Here is a 14532-nt window from a genome sequence, read left to right as displayed (position 1 = left end):
AACATATGTACCTCCTCGTAAACACAGCCCTAGGCACAAAAGAATTCTTTGATAGATGTCAGCTTTTAGTTTGTCCTAAGTACTGCAACATATGAGAGCAGCTTAACCTCATTAGTAAACCAATTTACAACTTTCGAATTTTTCTTTGTAATTTCCCAAGCAATGAGTATAAAAGAAAAGTTTAAACATAAAAAAGTGAAGAGTTTGGAAAATGCCTTATCAATTGTAATAAAGTTCAATCGGATATTCGGCGTAAGAAGTTTCGAATTTCCGAAAGGACATTTGCGTCCGCTGCTAAGTGTTTTTTACGTTTCAATATTTTATTGTGCTTATACCGCGTTTATTTATTTTGGTCCAATCAAAGGCACAGGTAATCTCCGAGTACGATTAGCCAATTACGTTTCGAGTTTCACCGGATGCCTTAATTTATTGGTCGTTGTGGTTTATTCGATTTTTGGAATCTACTATACAAGGGTAATAGCTGTAAGCTTGTAACAAAAACAATAATTGAATTACCAAATATTCATAAACTGTTTCCAGCTTTTTAAAGAATGTCTGGGAAGGATCAGTTTGGTGGATAAAAGTTTGGAATTGTTAGGTTCACCAACGAATTATGAAAAATTGCGTGTAACCTGTATTCTATCACTAATTGGATGGTATCTTTGGATGGGATTTATGTTTTTTATTACTATAAAGTGGCAGCTGGACAGGCGTGATATTTACTCAGCAATTTTTATCACCCTAACCTATAATCATTCGATGGATATTGGCGGATTGGTGGCCATTACTTTTGCACTTATTGTGTCGTATGTAATTTAAATCTTTTTCTTTTTATTTATAAGAGCAATATCCTTGTAATCAGAAATTTTTTTTAGACTAATGAAGGAACGCTTTAGAAGAATCAACCAGTTTCTCAAATGTCTCGAATATCCCTCCAATTATAAGGGAACCGGAAGTTCGTTGTTCGACAGTCTTGTTCCATCTTACATCGTAGTTCAACCTTGGAAAGATTCTCGTTTTAGATTATTGGGAATCGTCAAGTATTTATAACTTAAAATTAATTAGTTATTTAATATTATCTATATTTGTCTAAAGAAATATTTTTTTAGGCAATCACATTTAGAGCTTTGTAAGACTTCGAGAGATCTGACGAAAAGTTTTGGTATCCAAATGAGTATAGAAACTGCTAGAACAGTTATAGTATTTACAGCCCTCTGTTTCCAGCTTTATAACAAAGTTAAATCCTTCAATGCCACATTTTCAAGTAGACTCAACGATACCTTAGTGACAGCTTTATTATGTGTTTCTCACGTTTTTAAGATTTTTCTCGTTAATTTAACTTGTACTTTGACGAAACGAGAGGTAAATTTTTACAGATAAAATAAAATAATTGTGACAGAGCAAATTTGAAATTTGTATGATGTATTCAGGGTCAGCAAACTGCAGAGATCCTTCATAGAGTAAATTCACTGGATATGGACTATGAGATGAAGGAGGAGGTAGTTAAAAATATTTATATATAAATAAAATAAAGAATAAATTACAAACTTTTTAAGAGAAAAATTACAGATTCATCAATTTAGTCTACAAATGACTCAGATTCCACTAGAATTTTCGGCTTATGGCTTTTTTTGCTTGGACTGCAGTTTTCTTTGCGGCGTATGTATACAGTTATTTATACTTTTTGCTAATGTAATTAAACTTTAACTATTTCAGGTTTTTTCAACGGTAGCGACGTATTTGATGATTTTAATTCAGATGGGCGACCAGGATGGTACCAACAAAATAACGCATAAATAAAAAATTATACAACAAAAACAATGTAACTTTGTTGTAAATAAATTCAATCTTATGTAATATATTTTTGATTAGGACGTTTCTTTAGAAAAAAAAAATTAATTTAGGGTAATTGATTTGTCAGCTATTCCTGGGATCCTGTTCACAGTAGTACATACCTTTAAAAGCAGGCATAAAATAAAGATAAAAATATTAGCATTCTCGTTCGTAGCTATAATTTTCTTACAAGTAATTATATAAAGCAACAAAAATTAATTTCTGCATAAAAGCATTTAATACCTAAATATATAAAATCAATTTACAACAATATTGAAAGTGTTTCCCACTCCATCAAGAGTGAAATTAACAATGTTATCTGTTAGATGAGCAAAAATATTAAAAATACTTTCTTAAAGTTTTAAGTTCTAAATACTTAGTTTCCAAGATATAGTTTTTTGCCACTAAAGTCTTCTTCTGTCCAACTGTAAGCTGCCATGTTATTTATATACAGCTGTATATATATATATATATTAAAGAAGAAGACATCACTGATGTAGATTGGCAGAGGGTGAGACATAAAAACATGGACCGGGGATCGATTGACCGTTATTGTTGCCCTTGTGCTTCAGACTTGGGCTTTCCTGAATAATTAATTTAATGTCAGTAATGACACAAACTGGCGAAGGTGGAAAGATATGGAAAAAGGGAACATAAGAACAGTACAGGCAGTCCGACAAAGCGCTAAACAACTCGACTATATTAAGAATTATTTTTTAACAATTTTACAATAAAATTTAATTCAATCACCTTTCGTGAAATTTTTTACGTTTATAATGCATACAAAAATAAACACAGTCAGTTTTTCAAAGTGTGTTTTATTCAACGTTTGCTGAGGATTTTTTCATCGATGAATTGTTTCAAGTCGAATAAAAAAATGTTGTTAAACGATTGTTTGGCTCCATTGGAAAGAACTTGTGCAATTTTTGGTTTAAGAGCTCCTAAGTGTGGCAATAAATGGATAACAGTCAGTTTCAGTTTGATCTATTCCATCCTCGCATCCTTAGGATACATTACAATTCTATACTTTGGATACGACAGATATTTGAGGGTGAAGTCCCTCAGTTTAGAAAAAGCTTTGGTTTCCTTCGTCACGTATGCCTACGTACCCACGGTGGTGTCCTTGTCGATTCTAGGATTACGAGATACTCAGGTATCAATTATTCAGTACTATTTATTATCATTTAAATGATCTCATTTACTCCTAGTAATTACCACCTTTCAGTATTCATTATCATTGCATCGATTCCTGCAGCTTCTATTAGTTATTCAGCGTAACTTGCCACATAATCGATTCCATCATTTTATTAATTTTTTTTTTTTAATATTTTGTTCAGGTATTGAGCAAAAAAAGAATTTATCAATTTTAGCCATACAGGAAACATCTGGAAAGATTGGACAAGTTGGATAAAACTTTGGAAACAATGAATATACAAATGTCAGACAAAAATAAACAAGCTTACCGTATGATAATTATTGCCGTTACTGGATGGTTTCTGTTTATCACTCTCCTAAATTTATTGAGCACGTTCATTTTGCATAGAGAGAGTGATATGCTCTCGATTGTCTTCATCGGAGTGATGCACGCCTATCCACAGTCACTCAGTTATTTGGTTTTGTTGGAATTCAGCATTTCTGCCATGTAAGATGTTTATTAATAAATTATAAATGCAGGTATAATTCTTCTATTTCAAATAGTAGGCTTCTAAAATGAAAAACAATGCTCAGATGTGATTATAATTTATAATTGTGGAATGAAATGGAAAACTTGCAGTTGCTTGGAGTGGAGATTCCGAAAAATCAATGAACTCTTGCGCAACACATCCGTCGAGGGCGAGGCGTTTGTCTGGAATTACGCAAGGCTGGAGGAATATTTGTCAAATAGACGCGTGGAGCACCATAAATTGGATAATCGTAAACGGAATCGTATTTATTGGACTCGTGCTAGACATCTTTTACAAATATCTAGGTTCGATGAACCACATTCTCACAGATTTCCATTTTAATAATATTTTAATATAATTTATATTTTCAGACAAGTTCATTTGGAGCTGTGCAAAACATCTAGAAAAATTAGCAAATCTTTTGGTTTGCAAATTTTAGTGATCACTGTGTCTTACATTATTTTGCTGACGTTTCTGTTTTACAATCTTTATGTAAAACTAAATACCCCAAATGCAACCATTTTGTCCAAAATAAAGAAAACATTATTCACCTTATTTTTATTCATTTCCTATCTTGGACAGTTGCTGTTTGTTAATCGTGCCTGTGACTCTACTGGTCGAGAGGTATGTATCTATAAAATAAAGAAAATTATGATTGAGAATTTCTTTGATTTTTAAACATGATCTCCACTTTAAGGCAATGATAACGGCCGAAGTTGTTCATCGAATCAATTCGAATGTCGCACGACCGGAGATCAGAGAAGAAGTAATGCATCAACATAATTTAATTTCATCATAATTTCTATTCAACTTCGGTAATAATGTTCATTTCCAGATTTATCAGTTTGGTCTGCAACTGCTACAGAATCCTTTAAATTTTTCTGCCATGGGATTTTTCTCTCTGAACAATAATTCGTTACGAACAGTAAATTAGCAAGCCTTATTTTCAACAAGATATGTTCTATACAAGAAAATAAACAATATTATTCTTTCAGATCGCTGGAGTGATTTCAACTTACTCCGTGATTCTTATTCAGATAAGCAACTTTATAGAATCGAAGAAAAAAAAAATTCACGACTTTCGAATGTAATTTACCTTTTGAAATAATCTAAAAAGAAAAAAAAGATAGTACAGAATAGCTAGCAATAGAATAATAATTAAGTTATATTTGTGAGAATACTTAACTGATGAATAAAACAAATAACACAGAATAAATTGATCTCCTACTCCTTAACATTTGCCAATTACTTTCTTGATCTTGTGTTTTAAAGTCGATCGATAAATCGAACGAGGTGTCCTTGAAAAAGGTGGTAAAGTCACGCAAATTAATGCAAGGCCCGCACTAATGCACCGTCGCAATAATGCACGATGTCTCAGTACTCATGGGACAATACAAACTTAATTCGTTTTTATTACCAAGAAAAACTTACCTTTCCTCCAGTAATTAACTTGCAGAAACATTATCATTATCCAATCAATAATTTCTCTCTAAATCTATCAACCATGCATCGCTGCTTACTGTAGCAATTTCACGTTTTATTACGTTGTTCAGTTGCAAAGGGAATATTAGCGTTATAATTGCTAAAAGTAACGAAAAAAAATAAATACATAGTCACGAAGACATCAGGGAACAAAAATAGTTACCTTGCATAGTAGATTTATCGTCGATTTGATGAAATTTTAACAAGATGATTAGGTACTCTCGGAATTGATAAAAAAAATTAATATCGACCTATCTAAATACGTACCTTGGCAATAAAGTCTGGTGAGAATGAAGTGACACGCGATGGGACTCTAAGAGAAACCGACAGTACGACGGCAGTACTTCGCGGACTCTTTCACGGATCGGATCAAATTTCTTATTCCTAAAAAATATATTTACTAATTATAGTTAATCTTATGAAAAGAGTTACTACGCTAATTGAGAAATTTTCCATGCAAATTTGAGATTTTTCTTTATAAAAAATTGTTGGTATATTAAAAGCAAAAGAGACAATGTTTGTTCCAAAAAATGTTTATGAGTTAATTTTACCATTAGCCATCTTGAATTGGATCTCTGGAACAGCAATTATAGAGTATCCATTGGGATACTCGAGAAAAGTGATGAGTCTTGTTTACATCATCTGCTGCATAATAGGCTATGGTTTTTTGCTTTCTTCAGCCAGCAATTGTCTCGCAGAATTTTATCTCACAAAAATAACCGATTCTGGAAACATAACCTTTAAGGCACTTTTTTATGGAAACGTTTTCCTCGCCGTCTGTATGATTGTTTTTGCATGGATACGGTCAAAGGTAATTTTTCAAATTTTTCTTGTAGCTTATTTATATATATTTACAATAGAATATTTGGTGATTTCAGAGCACTCGACAAGGGATAGTACACATGGGCATGTGTGATCAAACAATGGAACGAATCGGAATTCGAAAAAATTATAGAAAATATTTTTTTTATCAGATTTATTATCTACTTACTCTTTTTGCGATAGTAGCCACTTTTGTTTGTACCAACTTTGTTTGGATGTTCGCCGGGCATACGCCATTCGGTCCAAAAATCATTTTACTGATCGCCATCAATTATCCCGCTATTATTATGTACGTCGTAGACATCACTTTTCTCAATTGGGTTAGGTAAAGAGAAATTTTCTTGTTTTTCCTCTCCTAAAAATGTGTCACTCCTAACCTTCTTTAAAAAATCGTTAACAGGTATTTTGGAGTTAAGTTTAAACAATTAAACGAACTGCTGCAAAGTATGCTCACCACTACGCCGGAATCCCCCCAACACAAAAGAGTGTTAAAAATGCGAGATGATTGGAATAAAGGCGTCACTTCCGATTTGAACCAAAACAGTCGAACGAAGGAAAATGTCGACACAATGAGAGCTGCGAAGTAAACAGATACACAACGAACCATTCCATTTGAAAGAAGAATTATTATTTCTTTATTGATTTCTAATATCTTTTACCTTCTTGGACTAGGCAGATACATCTGGAACTAGTGAAAGCGGCAAGGAACACTAATGATATTTACGGAGTGCAAATTTTACTCTCCATGACTGCATCTTTTGTCCTTATAACGAGTCTGCTCTACAATGCATATATTATTATTTGGTTAAAATTGAGCAGCGACGAGTTCAAACGCGAAATTATTCCACTGTGCTGCTGGATCTTCTTTTACGCAACTAAAATTTTTGCCATTAATCACGTTTGCGCTAGAGCTAGTGGTGAGGTAAGATGTTTGATTATTTAAAAGCTATTGATATAAAATTATGTTGAAAAAAATGACATCCACAAGATTTATAGATTAGAACACGCCTCTGACTTAATTTAAAGTGGACGTCCGCGATTTCACATTTTTTCAACCGCACACCGTTAAACACTGTTGCTTTTTTTTTTAAATACGTTTTCATTTATAAGTGCTTACTTTTTACTTTTTTAGGCCGCCAATACAGGCGACATTATCTGTGAACTCTACGAACCCTCGACTAGCAAAGAATTTCGCGCAGAGGTAAATAGAAAAAATTAAATAAAACAATTTTGTTCGTTTTTTCTTTTTGATATATCAAACCAAACTTTTCAGATTAGGGACTTCACGCTCCAACTGATACAAAATCCATTAACTTTCACTGCGTCTGGTTTTTTCAACTTGGACTATACGTTCATTCACGGGGTAAGTTTATTGGTAAGAATGATTGATTTCTATCGTATAAACTTTTGTATATTTTTCAATCAGGTGATTGGATCGGTGACCACTTATCTGGTGATATTGATACAATTCGGTGATATTCAAAAACCCAGCGCTACTGTAAACTCTACTATAACCAATACTACCAACCTTTTAGAGACTATCAATTAGCAAGAATTTTTATAACCTCGAAATTGCACACAAATTAAATCTTGTTATTAATATCGATTTTTATCATAATATATAATACATTTAATTCAATTTACTGAAGCAATTTAAGCATCTATTGATGTAAAATCATTTTGTAAATGAGACAAATATGTAACGACGGCACTTCTAGTTAACACACGATTTTCCGGCAATTAGACCATCATGGCGATAGTCGTTACATCGTTTCAATTACAATTTCGACCCCAGAAAATCCTATTTTAGTTTGCAAGGCGTTAGACCGTGAAATTTAGGATTCCCCGCTGAGACCCGTCTCGATTTCATCCCCTAGTCCATTCACCACTTGAATTTTTCTACATAAACCTGCAAAGGGATTCCTTAATTTTCTCTATTTCCAAGCACCACACTCAGACTTGAAAAATTGTTGGAAAATTGGGACCTTTCTTTCACTTTATGATGGGAGGGAATAATTGACGAAAATTAGGAAGGTGTTAAGACTATATCCCTTGGGATATGTGGAGAAGGGAAGGAAGGGGAGGGGAGATTAAGGGATGGTTGAAACGATAGATTTGATACGTTTACAGGGAGGATAGCATTAATTGGGAATTAAGGCTACATGGGGCAGTAGGCGTGAGAGCCACCTGCTACTGTTGTAGACTCACTACTCCACGTAGGGGATTGATTTATTGCACCCTCGGGAGAGCAGCACGGAACAATAGGAGCTTGCCAGAACGAACAATTCCAACATTGCCTACTTTCTTATCTATTTTCAAACATTCCTCCATTGTGCGACAAAACGCTTTAACTAATTGCCATACCCTCATCACTTTTATTCCATTAATAATTCCTTTTAGTTCTATTGCATTGTACTAATATTTTATATTTTTTATTATAAAACGACAAGTTTTTGGAAGAATAAAAAACTAGTTATAATGAAGAATGAAGTGAATATTGGTCATTATAATTTATTAGATATAATTTTTGTTAGATTTTGGAGAGGCTGGGACAAGGGGCTGTATTGTGCGGAATTGATTCCATATGGGACGGATTAGGATGGCAAGTTTTGAAATGTAAATACAAGCATAATAATCCCCGAGTATCATTTATCATCCAACAACCCTACAAATTTTCTATGGTCGAGGGTCTGCTTATACTTTTTTGTAAACAATATAAAAAAATATGGGCGTCAAATGAAAGAAAAAATTATAAAACTAAGTCGTGACATATACTAAGTAATTTATTTACGAAATTGGTACATTGTAAAAACCTAATTTTTTTGACCGTATTTTATTTTATTTTTTAACTTCTTCGGATTAAGTCCATACATTTTTAATCTCTCGTCCTTTATTGATAAAATTGAATCGTTCACTGGATTTTTCTTGTGTTTTTTTAACTTATTTTTGTCTCCTCCTGTTTTGTCGTTTCCTATTGATTTTGCATTATACTTTGATTTTCCTTTCTTTTTCTTATTTTCCTTCTTTTGAATAGACTTATCTGTATTGCAATTTGCTACATAATTTGTTTCTTGTGTATTATTTTCTTTTTTTAGCTTTTTATTATTTAAGTTGTCTGATTCACTGCTTATTGATATTTTACGTTTTTCACGGTATTGATTTTTTTTCTTACCGACAAGGTCATTTTCACAATTATTATCATGTGATATTTTATCTATGGACAAGGCTGTTTCATCTTTACCATTTAATTTTTTGGTGAAACCTTGCTCCATTTTACTTTTTTTATTTTCGGATTTTAATTTTTTAGGGGAACTTTGCTCGACTTCTTCAGAGTTTACAGGCAAGGTTAGTTCAACTTCTGCTGATCCTTCCGAAGCATCTATTTTAATTTCCGGTTTATCCTCAGTCGATACTACAGAGCTTTTCTTTTTTCTTTTACGTTTCTTCTTTGATTCTAAAGTTCCTTCGTTATCGGATATATTTTGATTATCGGTACTAAGTGAAAACATAAAAACTTATTTATAAAAAAATTTTCACGATAATTGAAATACGCAATTTACTACTTACCTATACAAGCTTTTTAGTATTTTTCTCTTAAGTCCTTCGTCATTCGCTCTTGCCTTGTATGTTTTAAATTCTCGCATTTCTTCTCCCTGTGTTTTATATTCTAGAGCTTTCTTTAATGAACACCACTTATTCAATTCCTTATCATCGGCCATTAATATCTGTTGGAGAAAGTAAATCTATGATTAGTAAAAATCTATAAATTACATTGCAATTTTTTAGAGCAAGATAAAAATATAAGAAAAATTACTTCTTCCACGCTTAATCCGTAATCATTTGGTACAACTTTTCTGTATTTGAATCTACATGGCAGGTCCCCGATCATGTCTTCATAATCTAAGGAATAATATTGATCGAAATAGTCCTCGTATGATTTGTACATTTTAGGATCGAATTTTGGCTTTTCCTTAGCTATCAACTCCGCAAATTTACCACGTCTCTTTCTTTTCTTCTTTTTAGATGATTCCAGTAACTCATTTTGTAGATGTTTCGAGGAATCGTAATCAGCATCCATCTAAAATATTGTATTAATTCAATCAATTTATTTATCTTTGGATAGCCTCAGAAAAATTGGTTTATTTACATTAAAATCTGGATCCTCGCAGTGTGGCTCATAAGTTTCTCCCGTAACTAGGTCATCATTATTTGGATCATAATCATCCCAGGTCTTTTCGATCCCCAATTCTTCATCCATATCAGGAAATTCTGGTTTAACAGCTTCATTAGCTACAGAATAATATTCATCATTAAAAATTTCTTTCATTTTTCTGTCATGCTCTTCAGGATCAAAATCTGCTTCAAAATCCGTATTGTCAAAGCCCAGATCATTATTTCCTTAAAGGCAAATAAAAGAAGTAATATTATTAAAACAATTTGTGAAAATCAATATTAATGCTTAATAATACTTTTCTTAAATTATAATTATACCTGTAATTTCTTTAAGTTTCAAAATTTTTTCCTCTATCTCTTTCCTTTTCATAGCCTTTAATTGTTTAAGTTCTTCCTGTTTTCTTAATTTTTCTTCTTCTTTTCTCTTTTTTACTTCAGCCCTTTTTTCAGCTCTTTTAGTGTTTTTTCTCCTCAATGAGTCTCCTATTGTTCGAGGATATCTAAAAATGTCAACAAAATTATTATCCAAATTATATATGAAAAATAAATAATTCATTTTACCGTTTAATGAATTCTGGATCAGGTTCTTGAAACCTGAAATTATATTTGCACTCAAACTCCTCCTGTTTTTCAATAGTCCTTTCATCCTCTGATAAATTTTCATCACTGTCATGAATAACATGATTGTAATCTAAATTTTCTTGAGAAAAGTCTTTCTCCAAAAATTTGTTATTTAGTATGTAGTCTCTAATAAATTTTTCATTTTCATCCAGGTTAGGATCAGCCCAATAATCACGTAGTGATTTAAGTTCTTTCTTTTCCTGCTCATCTATATTTGCTTCTTGGCCCTTTAACCATTTTTTATATTCTGATTCTTCTTTCTTTTTCTCATCTTCAGTTTTTTCTTTTGGTTTCAGTAAATCATTGTCTTCTCCATCATCATCATTTAAAGCCTTCTTAAAACTTTCTTTGATATCTTGCTGTTCCTGTACATATGTTGGCTTATATTTATCCAAACATCTCTGTTTTAAAGTATCTTCATCTTCACTATCGCTTAGTTTCCCATTTCTCTCAAGAATGATTTTACGCTCGTAATCTCTCAAAAAAAGAGCTCTCTCTGAATGCCTCTTCACTCCTTGCTCTTTACCTCCATTTAATGTTTTTGGCCCTTCTGAATCGTCAAAACATTTGAAATCCTTATCATAGATTTTTGGATCTTTACTTTTTAATAAAGCCAAGGTTTTATAGAATTTTTTATCAAATTCTTCATTTAATAACTGAAATAAGATTTTGTTAATGGCCATAAATCTCATAATTAAAAAACCTCATACCATTCCATCTTCATCTTCCTCAGAACTACTACTGGTTTCCTCATCCATAACTGCAAGCTCAGCATCTTCACCATATCTTGCTTTTACTGAAATATCATATATTCAATTAATATATGAATTTGTATCTAAAGTTACACAAATTTTTTAATTGTTATTAAGGGCCACATTGATGTAGGTTATATATGCATACATTTATGAAGCTCTTCTTTTTGACGCCAGTTATTATAGTTATTTGCATAATCTGTGTTTATTTTTAATTCATTTTCCGAGTCTGAGTTATCATTATTGAATAATGATGACATTTTATTTTGACAAATTAACTCTTAAAAAACTAACCACATCAAAATCATTGAAAGCCATAAATACGGATTTCCAATATGGCGTCACCCATGACGTTTAAACACATGGAATGAAGCATTGCATAGAACAGAACGCGGAAATCGGCGGAAACAGCATCTCTGCGTCTATAATGGAAAAAGACCTAATGACTCTATAAGCGATATCGTTAAATCATCAAGTAATATAATTAAAAATTAACATAAATAAAGAAAGATATTTTAGCAAATACATGTACGTATTTACTTCTATTTTATAATTTATTTTGGAGTTTTGTTAAGTTAATCATTTTGAATAAAAGTTATTATTTAACATAATACAATTTCTATGAAACTCATATTTATTGCAGAAGATAATTATGACTACTCTCTTAAACTGTTCAAGAAGAATCTGTAAAGTTTTAAGATGCTCAACTTTAATGCCGAAGAGCTTCTCTTTTCGAATTGATGATAGAATTGTTGAACCTTCATTTGCTTTGGATTACAGAAGGCAACGAGATGGTATACCTTCTAGATATAAGCTCATATATATAGGACCTAACCCAAAAATGACTTATACAGCTTACATTGCATGTCTTTTAATAATTCCTGCAGCAGCTATCGCAGGTTTTTATTCAAGATATAGAATAGACAATACAATTATTGAAGCAGATAATGAAGAGAGAACTAAACAAATGACTGTGAAGATAAACTTGTCTAATGAAATATTTAATATTAAGGATATCAAAGAATCTATCGAAGAAAGCAAGATTAAAGAAAAGGTTATAAATACAATTACACATTATTATCAATTAGTTGAAAAGAAAGTAAATAATCCTGGGTTACCTGAGTTTCGTGATATTACATCATCAGATGCTACAGTTCTTTGTACTTATATGTTTTTTTCTAGTTTATTACTTCTAAATGTTATAAAAATAGTACCATTAAGAATATATTTTAGTGAAAAAGAAAAGCTGTACAAAGTTTGTAATACCTGTATCAGAAAGAGCCAAAGAGTTTTTACTTTTAAGAAAGAAGATATACAGCCACTATCAAAACATATATTACCAGAAATTTTGTTTAAAGTTGGAAATCGTCGAATGTTATTAATAGATGAGTTTTTCGAAGATCTAAATGATTTTTATCAGTTAATAAGTAAAAAGTATTAAACCTTTGCTACTGTTTTGTTTTGATTGGTATAACAAAAATTCTCTGTAGGATTGGAAAAATAATGATAAATTTATTCATTAAGAATAGTAATTTTGTATATATATACATATAATATATTACATATATAATTAAGTATATTATAAGTAGTCTATTTTTCAACATATTTGCATACTTGCTCGTAAGGAAACTTTTTTATAACTTTGTCTTTCAACTCTACATCAATATTATAATCATCTATGTGTAATTTTTTTACAATGCCTATTTGACCTTTAAGACTGCCCCAAAGAACAATAACCTTTCTCCCAATTGCAGGAATAACTGTTTCTAAGTGCTCTTGATCCAATTTAATAACAGCTCCCGCAACATTTTCAGGTGTTTTAATTTTAACTTTTGCCACAAACCCAGAATTTTCAACAAGACCTTGCACAATTCCCTTCGCTTTATAATATTTTTGGCCAAGACTCTTTGTGACTACTTTTACTGCTAAACCTTCTCTTAGCCAACCTTCTTCATCTATAGATGATTCAGGTTCTGCTTTAATTTTTTTCAATATTTTCTCATCTTCAGATAGTGACTTTTTTTTTAAATTTCTTTCTGATGAATTATTTGATTCTTTAATATTCCCAGGTTTTTTAAATACTTCTTTTTTTAAAACTGATTGTAATAGAGGTAGAGGCTTAAATTTTGGTTTTAAATTTAGTTCTAGAACCAAGGGTGTGTCATTTTCTGGACGTACTAATGGAACTTTTTCATCCTCTGGTAGTTCATTTGTTTTTTGCTTTCCTATTTCCACTTGTTTTTCAATAAAATCCATCATCCTTTTTTCATCATCCTTATCCAGTTTCTCTCTCTTAGCTTTTTTTTCTTGGGCAGCTAAAGTTTCTGGATCTCGGTCAATGTAAGTGACAAACCAGCCTAGAGAAATACAAATAATTATATATACAGTCTATCACCTTAAATTACTATGTCCAGTCTAATCTTATTTAATTGTACAAACCTTTTTCTGTTTCATCCACAACACACTTCCCAGTACGGCCTAACCATTTTACATAGGCTGTTAAGCTGAGCCACTTAGTTGCATTCATGTGTATATGTGTTCGATCTGCAATGTAATCTTGATAGACACGATTGGCAGGTACACGTTTAGTACCAAACTGTCTTCTTAACAAATCCAAATACCCATCAGAAAACTCCTTTGAAAACTGATCCATATATTTGCCAGCATTGTCAGCAAAGAGCAATAGCTGTCTATGATGAGATTCGGACATTGTGTGACATTTGAATCCATTCTCGTCGCGGCATTGCTTTTGACACATCTGACAGTACCATCTCAACTTCTGTAAGCCTTTCGCCTTTATCTTATTTGCAATGTATTTCGGAGTTCCTACTTCATGTTTACCCATTTTTCAAGTTTTTGACTGACGACGGTTCAGTGTTGTTCACACAGCACACTGGTTCACACACTTCACTCACACCTAACCGTACGGCGTATGTACATATTGACGAGTGACGCCACGACGCCACCTAGCGTTACTTGCAGAGATCTGGTCTCGTCATTACTTTGAATGAAATGATGATAGATTGTGGGAATTAGATACCCCCATTTCGACTCTCTTATGCTTACCAATATAAGAGATCAGTGCATGGTGGGAGGCTTAAATTCCCAATAATTCTCATACATACAACTTACCATCACGTGCATCACTACTTTTTAACGGCTTCACCAGTAACAGAACTGTATTG

General features: G+C 32.1%; 5 protein-coding genes and 1 long non-coding RNA gene across 8 annotated transcripts; 3 read left to right on the top strand and 3 right to left on the bottom strand.

Moving 5' to 3' along the window:
- The first annotated feature begins 592 nt into the window (after positions 1-592).
- LOC136775676 (gustatory receptor for bitter taste 66a-like) lies at positions 593-1861 on the top strand. The gene is made up of 6 exons (XM_066730654.1): positions 593-806; positions 876-1040; positions 1110-1362; positions 1431-1499; positions 1570-1659; positions 1717-1861. The coding sequence occupies exons 1-6, from the start codon at positions 667-669 to the stop codon at positions 1798-1800; spliced, it is 801 nt and encodes a 266-aa protein (XP_066586751.1). The 5' UTR covers positions 593-666; the 3' UTR covers positions 1801-1861.
- Positions 1862-2710: 849 nt separating this feature from the next.
- LOC136775792 (putative gustatory receptor 28b) lies at positions 2711-4792 on the top strand. Its single transcript, XM_066730867.1, has 7 exons — positions 2711-2986; positions 3204-3475; positions 3608-3802; positions 3869-4121; positions 4195-4263; positions 4333-4422; positions 4493-4792. Exons 1-7 carry the CDS (start codon positions 2711-2713, stop codon positions 4586-4588), a joined length of 1251 nt encoding a protein of 416 aa, XP_066586964.1. The 3' UTR covers positions 4589-4792.
- Positions 4793-5378: 586 nt separating this feature from the next.
- On the top strand, positions 5379-7350 carry LOC136775364 (putative gustatory receptor 28b). Of its 2 annotated transcripts, none has more exons than XM_066730073.1 (7): positions 5379-5790; positions 5858-6090; positions 6202-6384; positions 6474-6723; positions 6934-7002; positions 7075-7164; positions 7228-7350. In XM_066730073.1, exons 1-7 carry the CDS (start codon positions 5494-5496, stop codon positions 7348-7350), a joined length of 1245 nt encoding a protein of 414 aa, XP_066586170.1. In that variant the 5' UTR covers positions 5379-5493. The 2 variants fall into 2 exon arrangements, with proteins under 2 accessions (XP_066586170.1, XP_066586169.1); XM_066730072.1 differs by having other exon boundaries at positions 5858-6126.
- On the bottom strand, positions 6106-7443 carry LOC136775365 (uncharacterized). The gene is made up of 4 exons (XR_010822925.1): positions 7330-7443; positions 6461-6581; positions 6256-6377; positions 6106-6181 (listed from the first exon to the last, which is right to left on the bottom strand). It is a non-coding gene; the product is annotated as an uncharacterized lncRNA (long non-coding RNA).
- Positions 7444-8566: 1123 nt separating this feature from the next.
- Positions 8567-11656, bottom strand: LOC136775740 (protein KRI1 homolog). 2 transcript variants are annotated; one of them, XM_066730786.1, is made up of 8 exons: positions 11496-11656; positions 11306-11391; positions 10536-11251; positions 10293-10474; positions 9949-10199; positions 9616-9879; positions 9369-9526; positions 8567-9296 (listed from the first exon to the last, which is right to left on the bottom strand). In XM_066730786.1, the coding sequence occupies exons 1-8, from the start codon at positions 11605-11607 to the stop codon at positions 8615-8617; spliced, it is 2451 nt and encodes an 816-aa protein (XP_066586883.1). In that variant the 5' UTR covers positions 11608-11656; the 3' UTR covers positions 8567-8614. The 2 variants fall into 2 exon arrangements, with proteins under 2 accessions (XP_066586883.1, XP_066586884.1); XM_066730787.1 differs by having other exon boundaries at positions 11306-11430; positions 11496-11564.
- A 1183-nt stretch (positions 11657-12839) lies between these two features.
- On the bottom strand, positions 12840-14418 carry kin17 (kin17 DNA and RNA binding protein). The gene is made up of 2 exons (XM_066730790.1): positions 13787-14418; positions 12840-13704 (listed from the first exon to the last, which is right to left on the bottom strand). Exons 1-2 carry the CDS (start codon positions 14190-14192, stop codon positions 12938-12940), a joined length of 1173 nt encoding a protein of 390 aa, XP_066586887.1. The 5' UTR covers positions 14193-14418; the 3' UTR covers positions 12840-12937.
- Positions 14419-14532: the final 114 nt, after the last annotated feature.

The sequence above is a fragment of the Prorops nasuta genome, unplaced genomic scaffold, assembly GCF_024137725.1.
Source record: "Prorops nasuta isolate Cenicafe-Biocafe unplaced genomic scaffold, Cenicafe_Pnas_1.2 PNAS00008, whole genome shotgun sequence".
Classification (NCBI taxonomy): Eukaryota; Metazoa; Arthropoda; class Insecta; order Hymenoptera; family Bethylidae; genus Prorops; species Prorops nasuta.
The sequence above is the reverse complement of the archived record's forward strand: the minus strand, read 5'-3'. Positions and strand labels throughout refer to the sequence as shown.